The following is a 20,230-nucleotide window of genomic DNA, read 5'->3' as shown; positions in this document are numbered from 1 at the left end:
ATGTGCAGTAAAATAGCCAGGTACCTTATGTAGTATATACTTCCTGATAGCTACCTAATCATTGCATTTGGTTCAGCTACTGCTGTATGTGACAAAGATAACCTTCTGAGGACTTGTCTTTTAAAAAAACATAATAATAAGAACATATAGTTTAATTTTAGTCATTGTACAGCCAAAGCATTAGTTAATGTTTTTAAAAATGCAGCTTGGAAAGAGACACGTTTTTCCAGTATTCTTTTTTACATTCCTCTTACTCCTGTCTTCTACAAAAAAGAAAAAAAAACCCCACAAGTGAAAACGGAAGTCCTGCAGTCTGACTGTGTGCCATCATCCCAGCAGAAAATCTCCACTACTGACCCAAATTCTGTTCACCCCATCTGTGATCTGCAGTGTTGTTACCAGCTGTATTGTGGTTATTCATTAGAGGCCAGCGTGGGTGTACCAAACGGGAACCTGGTGTGTTGCAAAGAAATAGTACAGTGCATTTGTGCCACGTCTGGTGCCTAAACAGGCCCTTCCAAATTAAGTAGATATTTTACATTCCGCTGCAGAGAGAGGCTGTGACTGACTTAAGGGACTTGTCCAAGACCAGGTTTCTGCTTTGTAGGGCAGAAATAAGGCTGTTCTGTGTGCGTGTGCTGGGGATGCTGGTTAAAGCAGCCTGCTTGGAAAAAAAAAATAAAAATCTAACTCCTTCCTAGTCTTTGGCGGAGCCTGTGTCCAGCTGTGGTGGATTAGTTACTGTCCTGTTGGAGCAGGGAATTGATGTAGCAGTAGTAAAGCTGCTGGTTTTTCCAAACCCAGAAGCTGCTCTCAAGTTAAAGGGTTGCTGTTCAGGCTGCTAATTTTAAGATTATATCTGCTAACTGGATATTAGATTTGAGGGTGTACGTATGCCCTAATGCATGTGTTTGTGCCAACGTGGCTTAGAGCTTTGTACTCTAATCCCTGGTGATGCTGAGTCATAAAATGATCTTTTGCTGAGGATTACAAATTACTGCAAAATCTCATTCTTTAAATTGGAGAAGGAGGGATTCTCCACAGAACACTTCCTGGATTGGGTGCATTTTAGGATAATTTACCACCTCAAACCTAAAAACTTCTTTCGTTGTCGTTGAAGTCTTAATAATGTTTATTGTACGGTGTTTGTAGTGTATTTAATAATTCCAGGATAGTCTAGCCTTAAACAAACAAAAGCCTAAAAAAAAAAGTTAGCGAGGTCTCATTTCTGCAAGAGAAGTTTAAATAAGCTTTTCTGTCCATGAATTTATTTTGTTAAAGTATTTCAGTTTGCAAGGTAGCTATTAGGAGGTTTGTGTAACAGCTTTATTAGCACCACCACCTTAATTACCATGGGGCACCTGTGCAATGGGCCCTTCGTTAGGCAGGAGGGATGATGGTATTTGCCTTGCTCCCTCCAGCAGCACTTACCCGCAATTAATTTTCAGAGGGGATGTTTACTAATTACCCTCCTTGCTGGGAGCCTGGGTGGGGATACCTTGGATAATTGAGGCATAGAGACCAAGGTGACCTCTTGCTCAAGAAGTGATGGCACGTGCTCCACATTGTGAGTGATTTATTATCTCTGGTATCATTTACAGAGCTGACAGTCCAGTGAGGATCTCTGTTCAAGGGGCTGGAAGACCCTCTTCCGCTTGTATTTTAAATCATTGTCCCTGATAAAATGATTGAATAGAAAGTATGATGGTGTGCAGCAATGAGGCTAACCCACTGGCTGGCCTTGGAATTGTCATCTCTGTGTTCTGCTCTTTGACAACAGTCTGATACCATTTCTGTCACAGGCCTAGCTTCAGCAAGACTCTCGGTGCTTTTCAATGGGGATTAGAGAATGAGCTCTGAAAGGCAGAATATTATGTTCATGTTCCTGAATAGCTCTGAAACTAAGAGCAAGCCGTGTCCGGAGGATACCGGTAGGGTAAAGGGTGAAGAGAGGAATGGCACATGACTGTCACTGAGGAACTTTGAAAATGAAAATTAGTATTTCTTCTGAGACGAACACAATTTACTTAAACACTCCCCAAAATCTGGGAGACCTGTTTCAGACAAAACATAGGTGTGTGGCTATAGTTTTTAAATAACTCTCTTTAGCTTGGTTCGTTAAGGAAGTGACTTGTGCCAGTAATGGTATACATGCACGTGAGTGTGGCTTCCTCCCATACAGCTTGAGTCCAGCAAACTGTTTTTCCTAAATGTGGCTTGGTTGTAGAGTCCCACAGGTACTAAGTTTAGGAAAATAAGTGGCCTTCCCAGAGGGAGAGAGATGCTGATACATGACCTGAATTGAATTATTATTAGGTATTGGAAAAGCCATATTAGAGAATTATTAGTGTCTCAATCTCTGTTGGAATTCACGTCTTGGTCTGTACCAAATTATCTTTGCTATAAAATGCAAAGTTACAGGAAGCTGAGATTCATTAGCCCCAGCGCTTAAGGATCTGGCAACCTGGTCTAGTTGGGGGTGTCCCTGCTGACTGCGGGGAGGTCGGACTAGATGACCTTTGGAGGTCCCTTCTGGCCCGGACCATTCTATGATTCTATGATCTACTTTTCTTGTCAAATAAAAGGGTGTGGGTTGTTTGGTGTCTGATTTTGGATCCCTGGTGATAAAGTAATGGCACTAAATGAGCTACATGAAAACTGGTTTGGCTCTAGACTGAAAAGCGGGAGAGGAAGGGGGTTTGGTTTTGACAGGGTTTTTTTAAAATTGGTCCTGTTTTTTCAAAGAAAGCCAAGGTTCTTCATTTCGTTCAGCATGGGAAGTTTTGTTAATTTTGTCAGGCAGGTGTTTTGTTTTCAGGTGTTTGTCTCAAAGAAAAGGTCTGGGTTCACAAAAATAGAGGAGGAGGAAGTGATAATGGCTTTTTAATGCAACAGCTTAATGGCAGCAGCATCTGCTTGAGTGTGAGAAGTCTGTGTTTCATTTCTTTTCCTGCTTGACAGACGCCCTCCCCTCTCATCTCAGGAAGGGTCCTGAGCATTGTATCACAGCCCGTGCTCTTTCCTGGCTGCATTTCTGATAGATGCTTTTCAATAACACTCAGTTAATGGGAACTGGCCACCAAATGCCCCAGCTGTCAGGGTAAAGAACTACACTCCATCTTTCTCTGTGTCCCTGGGAATAATTGAGCTACATCTCAAAGCTCTGTGGCCTGTGGCATGGAAACTGCTGGTGTTACTCTGTGTTTGAATCAAGTAAAGAATAGATCAGTTGGCTTTCAGCTTGGCTCCTCTGCCTTACAGGAACGTTGGAAGTTAAATTTTTGGCACTAGCATTTAATGAATGACTTGAAATGCCATCCTAGTCCTTTGTAATGCCCTTACCTCTGGGACAGAAAACACGTGGAAACATTTTTCTATCTAGTAGGCACATAGATGCGTTCATCTTCTGAATACTTACAGCTCATCATTTTGATATTTATTTTTTTAAAACGAAGCAAAACTGTTACTGTAGTTCTGTGCAGTTGAATGTGGCACACAAGCTTGTGGGATGCGTGGGGCTCTGTGAAAAGATTTTCCCCATAAAGGATGGAGGGAAGCTATAGTTTGGTATTTTCCCAGGTTTTACTCTTAGTTTTCCTTTCTTCAGATTCTTCAGTTTGAAGAAATTTTGGCCAACCCTTCCTACCGAGAGCACTTCCGAATCTACATGGAAAGGATGGACAAGATGGCTTTGATTGGTCTTTGGGAGTCTGTGGAGTATCTGAAGAGCGCTAACAAGGTGGAAGAAATTAGAAGTCCATGTGGCTTGTACATTAATGAGAATCTCTGCTTATTTTGATCTTGATGTTAGGAAATGTCTTTGTATTTATGTTTTTAAAATAACAATAACTAGGGTGGATGCTAAGCAATTTAGGTTTTTTAACTCCTCCTTGTCAGTGTTTGAGGATAATACAGCAATTAGGTTGTTGACTGTTGTGCTGATGGTTTACTGCTGTTTTATATAGTAACATGACCTGTAAAAAAGGCTACTTGGTCTACAAAAGTAGTAGAATTATTTCCCCCTCCACCAGAGAAAAGACTTGCAGTAATATATTGGCTTTAGTTGTATCAGCTCATGTGAAACTTAGAAGTACCTTACTGTTTGATAGTCTGTACATAAACTTCTCATGTTGCCAATTACAGGCAGCCCATTCAATCCAAAACCATGAAAATTTGTGTATGTATGTTTTCAAAATCCTTTTGAAAGAGAGATTTTTGCTTTAAAAGACCCCTTCTTCTCCCTGGTCTGTTACTGTGTCAGCAGCTTAGTTTCTCCAGGAATGCTGCACCACTGCTAGAGGGAAGAAACAATGCTATTTTATAATTTGTGCTAAAATAAAGTAAGAATGGGAACCCTGAAACAGGAATGGGAAATATCACTTAAAGTTGCAAGAAGTTTCCTGGAGCAATGGTGCAGAGCAAGAATGTAGAGGACAAATTTGCTGTTTGTGAGCAGGGGGTGGAGTTTTGGGGGAAACTATTTTAAACCTCCAGGATTCCCACTAGCATGAAATATGAATTTCATTATTAAGTATCAGTTAAATTTCGTATTCGCTGTAATTTTATTACTCTCCTATGTAAAAAGATTCTAGTCAATTGGAAAACGCAAATAACATCTTGTAACCAAAGCGGCAAATTGTAGAGCATGAGTAGTGAGCCATTAATACAGTCTGAATAAATGGCTGACAACCGACTCGGGTTAGAAAGTGTTCATAAAAAGGCACTGTGAAGAGTGTTGTATAAATCAGTTTTGATTTGCAAACTGCTCATGATTGGAAAAGGTGTTATAAATCATTTTCATAGAGTCATAGAATGGTTCGGGTTGGAAGGGACCTTAAAGATCATTGAGTTCCAACCCCCTGCCCTGGGCAGGGACACCTCCCACCAGACCAGGTTGCTCCAAGTCCCATCCAACCTGGCCTTGAACCCCTCCAGGGATGGGGCAGCCACAGCTTCTCTGGATAACCTGTTCCAGTGTCTCACCACCCTCACAGCAAAGAATTTCTTCCCAATATCTAATCGAATTTTATGACCTTTCAGCTGGGACTTCTCTCCTTGCTTTCAAAACAACTCTACAGAGTGCCTTAATTCAAGACTTCCCATTTTTTAAAAGAGATTTTAACATACTGTGCTTCCATTGCTCCATGGAATGTAAAGATCATCTGCCATTACAGGGGCTGCCTTAATTGCAAAAAAGTAGTGTCATGCAGCCATGTGGCTGTGATACTGTCACATGGGGCAAGCCAGCACATTGTGCCTTACTAAGGGAGTGGATAAAACCTTTTTAATTCAGGTCAGTTTAGAGACATGATAATTTAGAGAGATGATCATGAGCTGTGCTGCATTACTTCCCCTCTTCTCTGTTACTGCAAAGTTCAGTCCTGTGCGCTGTTCTGTGTTCAGTGGAAATACTCAGCCTCGTGTGCTAGTAAATGTCTCTTCAGGTGTGCTTTTTCCTTGTCTTTTTTCTTTTTTTTTTTTTTTATTTTCCTCCTCAAAAATTAATTTTAGTCACAGATAAAGTGACTTGATCCTGTCCAGCAGGAGACAGGAAAGCTGATACAGCTGAACTCTACAATCTGAACTTGAAATGGTGACCACGATGTTTTCTAGGACTTGTTTTTTTTCCTGTTAATACCAGCTTTTGGAACATTCCTTTAAAAGCAGTGGGTAATTTTAGAGCACAGCTGTTTCTTCACTTAATAAATACCGATATTTATCTCGTGAAATTGCCTGCACACCTATGCTAAGCAGTCAGAGTGCTTGATCTCAGTAAGAGATTCACAGATGTGTTCTCATGCATCTGGGCATGAAATTAGCTTGATCATCCTTCAAATTATGCACCTGGATCCTGACTCATCCTGATATTTTTAACATTTTTCTCATTATTCTCTTCTCCCTCCCTCTCCCGCCTTGCTTCCTAGGCTGAAATACCTCAACTGGTGAGCGAAATTTATCAGAATTTTTTTGTGGAAAGCAGAGAAATACCTGTGGAAAAATCCCTCTATAAAGAAATACAGCAAAGTCTCGTGGGAAATAAAGGCATTGAAGTATTCTACAGAATTCAGGCAGATGTTTACGAAACTCTAAAGGACAGATACTACCCCTCGTTCATTGTCAGTGATTTATATGAGAGATCAGTCAAGAAGGAAGAGGAAAGAAGTTCTGCGCAGCTGACTCCTGAGGACAAAGATGAAGTGGTGAGTCACACGGACAATTTCTTTCGCTGTTATTTGAGGTGATCTGAAGACAATGAGTAAAGCAACCAGTAGCATCTTCTGCCTTTGAGCTTTGGACTACTTTTCTCTCTTTTTCCGATGTATTTATAAATACCATCACTCTTGTAGTTTCATCAGGTAAATCTGATTATCTTTGCCAGCTCTTCAAAACAAAGTAGTAAGAAATGACTGGCTACGTAAACTTCAAACTTTAAATTAGTTAAAGTAGATATTTCAGATTTCTAAGCCTTTTGTACTCCATATCTTTCATTATGCTCGTAGTATCAGAATACAAAACACCGTGTACAAGCTCAGCTGCTCTGCATTTCAGTGAGGGAAATCTCCCTGAACATCACTAGGTTTCTGGCTTCACGTTGTCTATCCCTGTCCCCCGTGCATTTCCTTGGTACTAAAAAGATATTAACTTGTGCAAAAGAGGAGAAAAGTAGTGTCAAATATGATCTTGCTGCTTTTGAATTTATTAATTGAATAAATTAATAGGCTATGTTGGAAGGAAACTGATTAATACAGCGCTAGAACTGGAAATACTAAAACAGAGCATTCAAAATGTCATGAGCAATAACCTGACGGCAGGTTTTTTTCCGTGGGTTCTCTAAACGGGTGCTGTGGGGGCAACTTGTGTTACGCTTTTCTAAGAACATTTTGACAAGAGCATCTCTCAGTCTAGCGAGCATCTTTCAGTCAGGCTGCCACTTCACATCAGCATGAATATCTTCGTTTTCCGTCTGAACTTGCTCAGAACACAATGAAGTGCAATAGTTTGTCTAAAACGGGATCTAAACGGGCAAGCAAGAAGCAGAATCCAGGGCTGCTGATCTACATTCTGCCATTTAGAAACAATTTTCCCAGAACCTGAGGCTTTTGTATTTACTGCTTAAATATGACTCTAGTTTCTGTAGGCGAGCTACTATAGTCTCCATATCAGCAAATCTGCAGAGATGAGCTGTTACAAGTAAATTACTTCCAATATGAACTTTTAGAGCTTGCTGAATTTTTCACTGTTTGTTTCTCCCTGTGTTCTTTTCCTTGATAAAAATTCAAGATGCGTTTCTTCTTTTCTCAGTGGTAACTCAGCTATATGTTGAAGGCGGTAGGTATTTCAAAGACTTTCTGTCCTTGTGTTTGCGATCACTGGGACTTGGAAAAAAGACTGTTACTGGTTTTGTCCAGCACTTTCTACGTATTAAACGTTGTGCGTTTTAATCTCTTTATATATTTTATTCAGGGTCTAACAGAGATAACTGTTTCTCTAAGAAAACTGACACAACACTTTAGGGCTGTCTGTCCTCTGTCAGATAACGTCTGCTGTAGCGGCTGAAAAATTAGATTTTTGACATCAGCAGCATCTGTCCTTCCTCTGAGTCCTTGGATATATATGTGCCAGATTTGAAGGCTGTGTCTGCTGTAAAAACATATAGACTAATACGTTCCCAAGTTTGCTTATATGGTTAAAGTTTTTTTGCCTTTTTAACAACAAACTAAGCATGAAGCCACGTGTACTGTTAGAGCGTCTCTCAAACAGAGCAATCATCACGTCTTCAGGGTCTTTGAGGTGGAAATAAATTCGAAGAAATTCTTCTGAGTCTTCCAGTGGGCTTTCAAGTGTTGGTGAAAATGCAGTACCGGTTAATAGGTTTGGGTTTTTTTTCTTCCCCATATATAGGAAACGACACTACTGAGAAATGTGATGTTTCTGGGGGGATGTGTATTGTTAGCAAATACTAATTGTTTTTGTTTTGGATGGATTTTGGAGGTCTATGTCCTCGCTTCCTGGGACCTACCTATGTTAATTTCCTATAATTTTCACTGTTGTAGCTGGATAGGTTAAAAGCCATCTAGTGTCCTCATGGAGGGAAGAACAAAAAGGTGAGCCCTGATTAAACGTGAGAAAATCAAATCAGAAGATGGGAATCGGGGCAAGGCCAGACTCTGCTGGTTCTGCTGCACGTGGAACAAGCTCGCTCTTCTTCTTTCCAATCCGTCATCGATTTTCGCTCCTTGGACAAACTTCCTTTAAAAGTCATGAGTAGACGTAAAAATGCAGAAGGAAGCAGTGCCCGCATTCAGAGGAAAAAGGGCCTGGTGGTTGCATCAGTGCTGCTAAAATTGCTAAAATAAGCCCAAGGTCTGCTCTGCAGCACTCGCAGAAATGGAAGTCGTCATCAGTTTAGCAATTGGGGGAAAATAGCACAAGCCTTTAAGATCTCAGCTTTGAGTGTGTTGTGTTGGTTGTTTCTTTGATAAATTCGATAATTTGAATGCAGGTAACTTCTTATGTTTTATTTCTAGCATTTTTGGGATAAACCTAGTGATTCAGCAGTGTTTTTTGCTGTAAGTGTCTGAAATGTTAATGACAGAAATCATATAGCCTACCTCTGGGGGCAGAGCCTTACTGATTTGTAATTAATTGCAATTCTTTGATTACTAGAACCAAACTTCATATGAGGAGTCTTTTAATTCTTAAGTGTTGAAAATAGCATTTTTGATTCTTTTTGGCCTCTGAGCATCCCAAGAAATGGATTTTGTGGTTCTGTTCAGTAGCGTTTTGAATAACACCTAGTGTTATTAATTATTATTATGGATATTATTGTTGTGCCAGGAGACAACAAGAAGCTTCCGTGAGCTGAGCACCGTACACGTGCTTGGAGGCAGTCCTGAGGAGTTTACAGTCGCTGCAGAATAGACATAAGGAAGGTTGGGGCATAGAGATAATGTTATTTATTTAGGCACATCTCAGGCTAATGCAGAGCATGAATTTCTTAGCCTAGAACTCCTGACTTCTGCATTATGGTATCCTCCCTAACGAGGATCACGCTAAGGAGATTAATTATTGTTGCTGCTGTATCTCTTCAGACTTTTTTTACTAAGATATAAAATACTGCAGAATTTACAGTAGGATTGTCTCCTCTAAAACTCACAGAATTTAGTAGAGACTTATTTCTGTCATCTCTTTGTTAATTATATAAAGATACAGCTTACTTAGTGGGAATATCATTAAATGACACAGAACTCTCCATGAAACTAGATTCATAGCTTCCCACAGATAAATTTAGATATATTCAGTCACAAAGTAGACCTTAAAGATCTTTGAACATGGCAACGGTAACATCTCAGTGCTGTGTTTACTGCATCTCGAGGTCTTCACGCTTATTTGGGGAAGCACAGTAAGAAAGGGGAGGCTGAGGCAAATGCCAAAAAGGTGTTAAAGAGAATGTCACGGGAAGGTGTGAAGTCTTCTGGTTTTTTTTTTTTTTTTTTTTTTTGCACGCCAGAAGCACATGAGAGAAAATGCTACTGGTTTGTCTGAATGAATATAAGAATATTATTTATCAGTTCAGGGTAATGCATACGTGCTTTCAACACGTTTTTATTGCCACTTCCAAAACCGGCAGTAAAATCTGTTTATGAAGAGAAAGGACTTGGTTTGGATTGTTCTGTGGGCTGATAAATGTGGTTTGTGAAGGCTTGTGGGAGGCAGGACTGTTTGTTAGAACTGTGGGGCTTTTGGGGTGTGTGTGTCCATCTTTCAGCTGTGAGCTAGGTATTTGCTTTTCTCTCTGGCTCTGAATATTGATGACGACTATTACGCTTGTTGCTGCTTTTAAAATAAACTTTGATTCTTCCTCTCATTTACAGTAAAGCCTGAGCTTGAAGGTCGTTTTACACAGTTGGCAGGAGTTGCCAAAGAGCTGTAGTATAAATGGTAATGAGGCTTTGGTGCTTTTTGTTTTTAACAGACTTCATGTCGTTTCATGTTGGATCTGATGGTTGGAATATCTGTTAGAATCTGTTATGCCTACATTTTTGTCTATATCAAGAATAAGTGTTCTTATAGGTAAAATGCTTATGGAGCAAGCAATAACTGTCTCATTTTTCATATTAATGATGCAATTACTTCCATCCTCTGTTCCTAGAGCCAAGGTTGCGAAGAAGCTACTGAAGAATGCAGCACAAAAATTAATGAACAGGCCAGTTATGCTGTAAATAAACTTCGCCAGCTAAATGACAAGCTTGAGTATAAGAAACAGGCTCTAAATTCCATATGTAATTCACCAAAACCCGACAAAAAGGTAAGCACCTTTAGTGTGTTTAGTCTTTTTCTTTTTTTTTTTTTTTTAAATATATTATGTGTGTATTTCTGTCATATCCATTTGTCTCAGGCTCTTTTTAGACAGGACAGATTGCTGTTTCAATAAACCTGTTACAGAAAGTGAAATCAGAGCTTAGTTTTAATTGTTTATTTTTTCCATTTTTTTTTTTCAAAGCTGTTGTAACTAAAATTGCAAATATGATTTATATTCTGTTGTTTGCCATAGAATAACGACCTTTCTCCCAGCGGTCTTGCTGTTTTGTCGCTGCCAAATAGTATTTCTTCCTTGTGTCTCTCCCCACCTGTATCTGTGTAATCCTTTATGGCAGCTTGTTCCGTGTCCCTGCCGCATCTGCAGCACTGCAGTGAGGGATGTGCTGTTTAACTTCTGCTCCCTCTGCTGGCTTTGAGGTAGCACAGCAGGTTTCATGATCTTTTTTTGGGGAAAAAACCCCGCACCTATAAAAGTGACTGATTTCCTTTAGAAGGAGCTAGGAGATATCTACAGGCACACTTTCATCAGACAAAGCAGTTCTGAGGGATACAAAACTTTGGTTCTCTGGACTTGGATAAAAAAAAAAAAAGAATAATAAAAATCTCTTTTCCTCTTTGCAAAGAGCACCAGTTAAGCAATCTAAGAACATACCCAGGCAGAAGCAAGTGATTTGCATTTGGCTGAGGCCAACAGGTTTGCATGGCTACTGAGGAGGATGATATAGGACTGTTGTTCGGATGCAGCTGGGCCAAGCTTTTCAGTTGTCATGAGGTTGGTTGCAAATGGGTGGGTAAGAGGAACAAGTAGCCAAGGTGTCTTCCTAAAATGAGCTCCTGCTCTAGGGATGGCAGTAACATACCTGGGCATTAGCCACTGCTCAGGACCAGGGTTCTTTGTTCTGCCACTCAGGGTGAGTGCTAAGATGCTGGTCTGAGTAGAAGGTGACACCCCACTCACTCTCTGCTGCTCTAGCTCTGGGGGTGGCTGCCTCTAAGAGAACGATGTGGACGGTTGCATTTGAGGCCACCATGGCCGGCTCCACTCCCTCTGTCCCTTCCACGTACCCCTTCTGCCAGGGGTTGCTGCACACAGCTGGAAATGTATTCTGCTCACAGCTGCTCGGCTCTGTCTGTCTGTGTGGCCTCAGCTGGCAGAAAATACCTCTTATTTGTCATCCAACTGCTACTGTTCCGAGTGGTAAGAGCACAGATGTGTCTTTTTTTATTTTATTTTATTTTTTTTATGCCTGTGTTACTGCAGTAGTATTTACCTTTGAAGCTTTTAAATGGATAGTTGGGGTTGACAGAGTGAGATCACTTTGTCACAGGGACTTTATTTTTTCTCCTCTGGACGTGGCAGGTAAAAATTCGGTTCTTGGTCATAGAAGGAGGTTAGGTATGTGCTAGAAGGTTGTTATATTGCTGTTGTGTAGATAATATTTCACATCTTACGTGAGCCAAAAGTCTGGAAAAAACAGAATTTCTGTAGCTCTATAAAATGTACCACTTGTGGTGCAAGTCATACAACTAAGAGTCATAAATTTGACCATGTGATGTATCATATTGTTTTTAAAAAAAGTGTCAGTTTCTTTTGCTGTGCTTCTAATGTCACATTTTATGTGTACTTCCACCTTTTCTTGTCATACTGTCTCCTAGTAGTATGTGTGATTACTGATATTTTTGCTGATGTGATGAGATACTTCTCCTTTATGACAGTGAGCTATGTCTTGATGGGAACATCTTTTTAAATGTGTGCTTTCCACAGTAATAAATTCTTCCCTTTCCAAAACTAAAGTGAACTAAGTGGGAGCTTCCTGAGTGATTGTTAACTCGGCTAAGTTCCTAGAAATGAAATCTGTTCCCAGGTTCTTCGGTCGCATTGTGTATATCTGAAAATAGTGAGGAGCATGCCTTCAGTAATGCATGTTTCAGTAATTGCTATTTCAAGTTTGTATAAAACACATAATTTGTATTATGTGTGTGTAATACATAATCCTATCTAAATTGTTTTTTATGCTGATAGTGTGATAGTAGCATGTCCTTCTAATTTGTTTTTTATTTTAGTGTCAGGGTTGACCTTTAAGATGACTGCACGTTTATATGAGGGCATTGTATTCTCTCATGATTATTTTTTTCCACGTGAATTGTTTTCTCTCCCTGCTTTTGTGCCTTCTCTTCTTTCTGAGCAGTGTCCCTAAAGACACAACTCGGCGTGTTGCACAAGCTTTTTCTTACCAATTGTAATTGATAAACTTTGCTTCGCAGATTGTTTCGAAGCTGAAGGATGAAATTACTCTGATGGAGAGGGAGCATAACGACCTTCAGCTGCACATTGCAAGAACGGACTGGTGGTGTGAGAATCTTGGCATGTGGAAAGCCTTCATTGTCTCAGGCGAGGTAGGGGTTTTATTATGGCTTTTTGTCTTCTGGGTCAGTTCAAACTTGCATGAAGAGAAGAATAAAGACCTATATATGCTTTCCTTATACCTTTGTGTACACTGCGTATACTTCATATTTACTTGGGGAGGGAAAAAACCCTGACCTCTTCTGAGCTCCTTCTCTGTTTCCCCAGTGATGACTACGATGCACGTACAAAATTTATAGTCCTCAGACACTGTTGTAATGGAGTCACAAAAATACCTGCGTATACGTGAACTGGTTTTGGCATTGGGTAAAAAAGTAACTTGCTATCTTAGGGGTATTGTTTTCATGAGAACTGTCTCTTGTTATATTACCATGCCATCGCACCTGGGTGCAGTTGTGTCTCTGCTGTGTCTCAAAGATGCAGTACTTAACACTTTTTGTGGTTTGTATTATTATATTTAATGGCAGCACAGTTTCAAGGGACTAGAATGCCCAGAAAGAAAGTGCTTTAAATCTGTGAGTAAGTTGAAGGAGAAGTTAAATTATTTTTGGGGGTCTTGTTCTGCTCTTCCCTTTGGGCCTCGGCAGACAATTGTAGAATTAAAGTTGAAAAAAATGTAACAGAAACAAAAAGTGTTACCATCTCACGGCTTTCTATTAACACTTGCCATGAAAGGAACTCAGTAAATGCTTGTTATGTAGTAACTGTAGGGTCACACCGTGCATAAGCAGTCTTCTTGACAGTATTGCTTCAGAGAATTAAAGATTAATTGGATCTCTACTGGCTTGTCTTCCTGTGCTGTTAAGAAAATGTTCCTTGTATAAGTAGTTTCCTTGAGGTATTTTTTTCTTGCAAGAAAAAATTAGCTTGTGTCTTAAGCTCTTTCAAACTACAATGGGTCTGTCAACAGTTAAACTCATTGTCTGTAAAAAGAGAAATAAATCCAGCAGGTTGAAAACTTAAGGTGGCATTTTAAAAACCACATTCTCAATGTGTAAATGTCTGGGTTTGTTCTTGTTTTATTGTTGTCTGCAGGTGATAGAGTTGAGAACAGTGTAGCTCTTAAATAGGAGTTCTCTGTAGTTTTTGAAGTCTGGTTTTTAAAAACCAGCAATTCCGTGTGCGGCGAAACTGCAGAAGGGGCACCAGACAGAACTGCCCAGCGTCTTCCTTATTACCAGATGAGAGGTAGCTCAGCTAATTAAGAGGTTGGGAGAGGCTTCTAATTACTTGCTGCCTTAACTATAAGTAGTACTGGATTAGATAATTAAATGTAGGCTTGCATTAATTGTGCAGTTTGCAGCTCTGTGCTTCAAAGGGTAGGCTGGAGAAAACGTTAATGTTGTAGTGATCCGTGTTAATTAATTGCTCGGGAATGTTCTGGCTGCAGTTGATGATTTTAGGGGGTATGAGTAGGTGACACTGTCTTTCTATCTGCAAAATATGCTGTTGCTAATCCTAGCATGTAGCTCTGCGATTTTAGAGAGAGAAAAACTTGGTGGCCCTATATGTTTGGCAGAAAAGCTTTGTAAAGGTAAATTTTGCTATAGAATTTGAGGTGAAAGTGTAATAGCCTGTCATTGACCTTTTAGACTGATTTACTAAAACAGTAGATAATGCCTAAAAAACTAGAATTACTGAAGACTTGGGGAAAAAAACCCCTATGTGTCCAAACTTGTTTGTACTCTCTTAGCTTGAATCTTTCAGTCTTTGTAGTTTTGAGTGAAATAAATGCACTGAGGGTGTGTGTGTGAAATGCTTAACGAAATCAATGTATATGGTATAGCTTACATGTGTCTTGTGGTAACTGATATTTCTGATAAAACCATCTTTTGGAGACCCAGTGTTTTGGTTGGTTGGCAGAGATTGAAAAAAGACAGTAGGAACATGCAGAACGAGAGGACTTCTAATAACAACTCGTCTAATTCTGTGAGTGGTTTCCCCGTGACAGGTATATAAGATGAAATTCTGCGTGGCCTTTCTATGTTTAAAAGGGACTTTTAAGGGACTTTTTTTTAACCAGCTGTCTGGTTAGCCCCTATTTTAATTATTCCCGAGGGATGCCTGGACCAGCCCTTAGTGCTTCTAACAGGTGATTCAACGGCTTCCCTTGGCAGCTTGTACTTTACTGGACAATTATTACAGGTTTTGCTAACGTTAAGTTTACGTTTTGTCTATTGCAGCTAATAGCTATAGCTTCTCCTGGACAGTATTAAATAATATTTGTTCCTCCTTTGGCTTTGCAGTATTTCGTTGAATATTTCTTACTGTTACCACGCCACACATCCTGGTAAGAGGTGCTCGCCTCTGGTGTGCGCCTTCTAGGTTTTATTAGTGGATGTAGCTATGTCAGCATCCTCGTTCCTATCTCTTCATATCTACTTTGGGACTCTGCCTCGTAGGGAGAAGGTAGAAATCTTTACCCTTTGTAGAGTAGGTATCTATGGCATGGTAGTGGACAAGAAATTCTGAAATAAATAATCTTTATGTGGTCTTGAGGCTGTGGAGTTGCTGCTGATACAAAAATATCCCAATAGCTTTGGGTGCTTGAGAGCTGATTCTGTCCCTGCCAGGGAAATAGCAGTGAATAACATTGAAGACTTATGTGTAAGCTGAGGAAAGGGGTCTCGGAAAACACTATTCTGAGACCTTTGGACTTGGAAAACCAAACCAGAGCGCAAATGTTAAGTTTCTGCTTATGAAGAATCAGAGTTGGAAGAGGGTTAGGATGGTTCTCAGAAAGAACTGGGTGATTTTTAGGATGGGAGTAACAGAAGTGGGGTGAAATCTCACAGCATGGCACGTGAGGTTTGGCCTTCAGCAGGAACCCTGGGCTTTGGATCCGACAAGTTGGAGCACCTTTTGGCTGGAACCAGTGGCTTGTCAGATGTGCAAGGTGTCTTGAGTGGGCTGCAGGTGTGAAAAAGGCAAATGTGGCTCTCGAATATATCGGGAAAGGAGTTTCCATTCGAGATGAAGCGTTACAGTTGCTCTGGAGGTGCTGGGCCTTTGTGTTTGAGAAGGGTGGAATTGAACGGATTGAATGAAGAACTTCTCCCATGGGAAGTGATTGTGAAAGCACTTCTGTTTGCTTAGCAAAAGGGAGACTCAGAGGAATAAGGCGCTCTAGAAAAACACATCAATAACGGAAAATATAAGGGAGGGGCGAAGAATTGTTGGAACAAATGGGGAATGAGTTTGGAAATTGAAAGGAAACTTCCAGTGACCGGGGTGAGGATCTAGAGCAGACTTTTAGTGTAACGGGGATGGAAACCAATTGGTTCACAAGTTTGAATTAATTCATGATAGCAGTTGTATGAGATGGTGCCTGTTGCAGTAAAGGACTAGAGCTCCTGCCTTAGAAGACTCCACTAACATCCCATTTTATTATGCATTTTCCAGTTGATTCGTTAATTTGGAAAAACAAATGCACAAATTCTTAAATTGGTCAAAAATTTTGCTTTCTTAAGAAGATCCTGAAGACTTGCAGAAATATAGCAGCCTTCCAGTATCTGAAGGGAGCCTACAGGAGAGCTGGTGAGGGACTCTTTGTCAGGAAGTGTAATGACAGGATAAGAGGTAATGGTTTTAAAGTGGAAGAGGGGAAATTTAGATTAGATCTCAGGACAAAATTCTTTCCTGTGAGGGTGGTGAGAGACTAGCCCAGGTTGCCCAGGGAAGCTGTGGCTACCCCATCCCTGGAGGAGTTCAAGGCCAGGCTGGATGGGGCTTTGAGCAGCCTGCTCCAGTGGGAGGTGTCCCTCCCATGGCAGGGGATTTGGAACTCGATGATCTTTAAGGTCCCTTCCAACTCTAACCATTCTATGATTCTGTGATTTATATGAGGGTATTTGAAGGAAGTTGTGATGTGTCTCCATCTAGTAATTAGAATTTAAATGGGTTTATACATGTATCCTAACTTGAAAGCAGAAGGGAGTACTAAGTCCTTCCATTTTGAGGATGTCCTTCCAGAGGGATGACTGTCTTCTCATAATTACAGTTCAGATGACCCTACACATATGCAAATCCCTGCCTTGGAGGTGAATATGTAATTCAGAATGACTCAAATCAGCATTTTCAGATCTCCCAGTTTTCAAAAGCAGCTGCTGGGAGGTGTTTGTGAGTCACCTGCAAACACAAATCCAGTCGAGCTCAGGGGTAGACAGGGCAGGGACTGTCCCAGGAGATCCCTCTGACCTTCATTTTGGAGGCTGTTCAAGCATCTCTTTCTGCAGTTTCTGGCAGGAGAAAGGCAGTTCCCCAAATAGCTCTGCTGGGAACCAGCCACGCTTTCAGACGTTCAAGCTGATGCTTTGTATTCTGTCCGGGTGCTGCTGCAGCTTTTTTTTACAGAGAGATGTGAAACCTTGGCCTCAAGTTGCGTTTCCCAGTGGTCCACGAGCAGCTTTAGGATCGGTGCATCACAGGGAATATTCTCCATGTACAGCTGTGGACAGCTGTAAAATATGAAGATAGCTCTTAGCTGTGTGTCTTTTACAGTGGTGATGTAGCCGTTAGTTAAATTATCTGTCACGAGCATTAAGTGTTGTCAGAACTTTACAGGCTTCTCAGAAATTGTGTCATAATTTTATGAATTATAAAGTTTATTCTTATCCTAATTGGATTAGCTAAATGTTCTTTAAAAAAAAAAAAAAACCCAAAAGCTTATTCAATAAGATTGTGTGAGACTGATATTTTATAATTACCTTTCTGTTACTTGCACATATATTAAGACAAGCATTTAAGAGTTTGGCTTGGCCAGAAAAAGCCATGTATTTCATGCATTTCCCTTATTTGCCTTTCATAATTTATTTAGCTGTTTTCTTAAAATAAGTAGACAAAATAATAATCTGTTACCATTAGGACATAAGGGTGAAATTCTGGGTGGCTCATCAAATTGAGACATAATCTGGTCACGCTGCTGCCGTTGTCTCAAGAAAATACCATTTAACTTCTTTGCTGTAGTGTTCCCATTTGCACAATGTGGTTAATCTTAATCGCTCCTCCTGCCTCGGGCTGTTGTACAGCCCGATTCGGTAGTATATTTGTGAAGTTGTGAGCCCCTCGAAAATGAAACACGGCATGGATACCACGTCCCGTGCACACAGAAAAGCTCAAATGAGCAGAGAAGTCACCGAGCCACGAAGCGTGGGAATCATGGGAGAACAGTCAGGAAAACGCAGAGAGACAGGAGAGACAGAGTCTTGATAAGCGATCAGAAAGCTTGGTGGGTACCTTAAAAACTGAAATAATACACACAGCTGTCTCATAGAATCGTAGAATGGTTTGGGTTGGATGGGACCTTAAAGATCATCTTGTTCCAACCCCTCTGCCATGGGCAGGGACACCTCCTGCTAGAGGAGGATTTTGAAGAAGACCTGTCAGGGAGATTTGAGAGTTGATGGGATGGCATTGCAGAGCTGTATGTGAAGTGTAATAGTGGCTAGTTGGAGGCCTGATCCAGGACTGGCGGCATTTTAGGTAAAGTTTAATCCATTAAGGGTATTCCTCCATGTGTACCCTTCAAACCGCAAGAGAAGCGTGGGACAGTGATAGTGACATCATTTGCAAGCCAGTCATCTGGCAACCCAAACATTCCACTCTTTGCTGTCAAAGTAGCATACCTTATCTGTGACGTTCTTCCCCGCAAGGTTTTAGAAGAGAATGGAGAACAAGTGCCCTGTTACTCTGTCATGGTGAGTTTACAAGAAGTTGGTGGAGCTGAAACCAAGAACTGGACTGTTCCCAGGAAGCTCAGTGAGTTTCAGAACCTGCACCGGAAACTCAGTGAGGTACGGATCTCGGTTACAGGAGGGAGAAGATGCAAATGGCTAAAATTTGTCAGAATGGTGCTTGGAGAGGGGAAGACCAGATAAAAATTTAATTTTACCAGGTTTTATTCCAGCTTTTTGACTTTTAGCCTTTTAGAGCTAGTTTTCAATCTATTTCTGGCCTCTGCCAGATACTTATAAAACTTGTTTATAATTTTTTTTCTTAATAATGAAGGTTTTACTGAACTAACCCAATGTCAAAATTGTAAATGCTCTGCACTGTCATGCAAGAACCTGCTTTGAAAACTAGGTTTTGTCACTGGCTTCCAGGGAGGTATTGGAAAAGACAGCTTTTGGAGACAGAGGAGGTTTCCTTTTACAGTACTTTAACCTTTCTGTCTAAGGGATAGATAATGATGGTGGTGGGAAGGGAAAGGGTTTAGATGTGTGAGCCCACACTGGGTAAGGGAAGGTGTTTTTTGAGGTGCTGAGAAGGGTGTGGAAGGGAGATGGGAGCACAAAGGAGTCTTTTCATTTCTGTTCTGAAGCACCTGTGTTTTTCTGCACACACACGTTAAGTGAGCTCTCCTTTCTCCTACGCAGTGTTTTCCCTCGTTAAAGAAAGTTCAGTTGCCTTCCCTCAGCAAGCTGCCCTTCAAATCCATAGACCAGAAATTCATGGAGAAATCCAAGAACCAGCTTAATAACTTTCTGCAGGTAAGAAAACAAAGACAAAACCACCAGATGTCTGAACGGGAGGATTGAATTGTGCCTCTGGAGTGGATGTTGTCTCTCTATTGACTAAAGAGAGAGCCTAAAACACACGGGTCAGATGTAAGATTTGACGTTCTAAGTGTCAAAATTGTCTAAAACGCCTGAAGTTGAGATGAGTTTGGCTGATAGTAACCATTCCTGTAGCGGTAAGGTAATTTAAACTTTGATTAATTAATATATAGCAAATAATGAATCCTGTAATCTTTAACTACAACACTTCACAACAAATTCCTTACAAATTAGAACGTAGAAAGTAAGTTGTAAGATTAAAATCTTTAATTCTACTAGTTCTCATACTTTAGAACTAACTTCCTGAAGTGTCTTTGTGAGACACGGATTATTTTTTTTCCCTCTCACTGTACCTCTGAGCCATGTCTTAAATCAGTTTCACTGGATGGCCTGACACATCTTGTTCCTTAACAAGAAATATTTAATTGATGTATTGTTTCTGTCATTATTTTTCCTTCTCAGAAATTGCTCTCTGATGAAAGACTCTGCCAGAGTGAAGCACTTTACGCCTTCTTGAGCCCTTCCCCAGAGCACCTCAAAGTTATTGATGTGCAAGGAAAGAAGTCATCTTTTTCACTCTCCTCATTTCTGGAACGACTTCCTGGTGATTTGTTTTCTCATCAGGAGGTAAGTGGTAGAAAAGTAATCTTCCCAAATTTAATTACTTATCCAAAGTAAGCAGAGAGAGCCATTAATATAATGCATTTGAATGGCAGTTAATATTGGAAGGCATTTCCAAAGGTCATTTTTAATTTACTGTAGGTGAACAAAGAGTCAAAAATAAGAGCTGTCTATGAATTTAAAAGCTGTTTATTAATAACAGAAGTTTCCTGCCCTTTGATAAATATATATATATATAGGCAAACATGTAACCTTTCACAAATAAATGAATTGCAGTCCATGTGGGATTATTTATTTTTTATAGCAGAATTTCCCACTTCTGCTCTTGACGTGTATTTCAGAGGGGTTTTTGACAGGTAAAAGGAAT

The 20,230-nt window shown here is 40.4% G+C and overlaps 1 protein-coding gene across 2 annotated transcripts in view; it reads left to right on the top strand.

Moving 5' to 3' along the window:
• Positions 1–20,230, top strand: part of SNX25 (sorting nexin 25) — a 67,451-nt gene that overhangs the window by 36,482 nt on the left and 10,739 nt on the right. The window contains exons 7-14 of one of the 2 annotated variants that reach the window (XM_074154527.1): positions 3,608–3,739; positions 5,925–6,177; positions 7,707–7,735; positions 10,154–10,309; positions 12,589–12,720; positions 18,340–18,480; positions 19,063–19,176; positions 19,705–19,869. In XM_074154527.1, the coding sequence (XP_074010628.1) occupies positions 3,608–3,739; positions 5,925–6,177; positions 7,707–7,735; positions 10,154–10,309; positions 12,589–12,720; positions 18,340–18,480; positions 19,063–19,176; positions 19,705–19,869 (1,122 nt within the window). The remainder of the gene's footprint in view (positions 1–3,607; positions 3,740–5,924; positions 6,178–7,706; positions 7,736–10,153; positions 10,310–12,588; positions 12,721–18,339; positions 18,481–19,062; positions 19,177–19,704; positions 19,870–20,230) is intronic. The other variant, XM_074154528.1, reaches the window with a different exon arrangement.

Source organism: Numenius arquata, chromosome 10 (assembly GCF_964106895.1).
Source record: "Numenius arquata chromosome 10, bNumArq3.hap1.1, whole genome shotgun sequence".
In the NCBI taxonomy this organism is placed as follows: Eukaryota; Metazoa; Chordata; class Aves; order Charadriiformes; family Scolopacidae; genus Numenius; species Numenius arquata.
The sequence above is the reverse complement of the archived record's forward strand: the minus strand, read 5'-3'. Positions and strand labels throughout refer to the sequence as shown.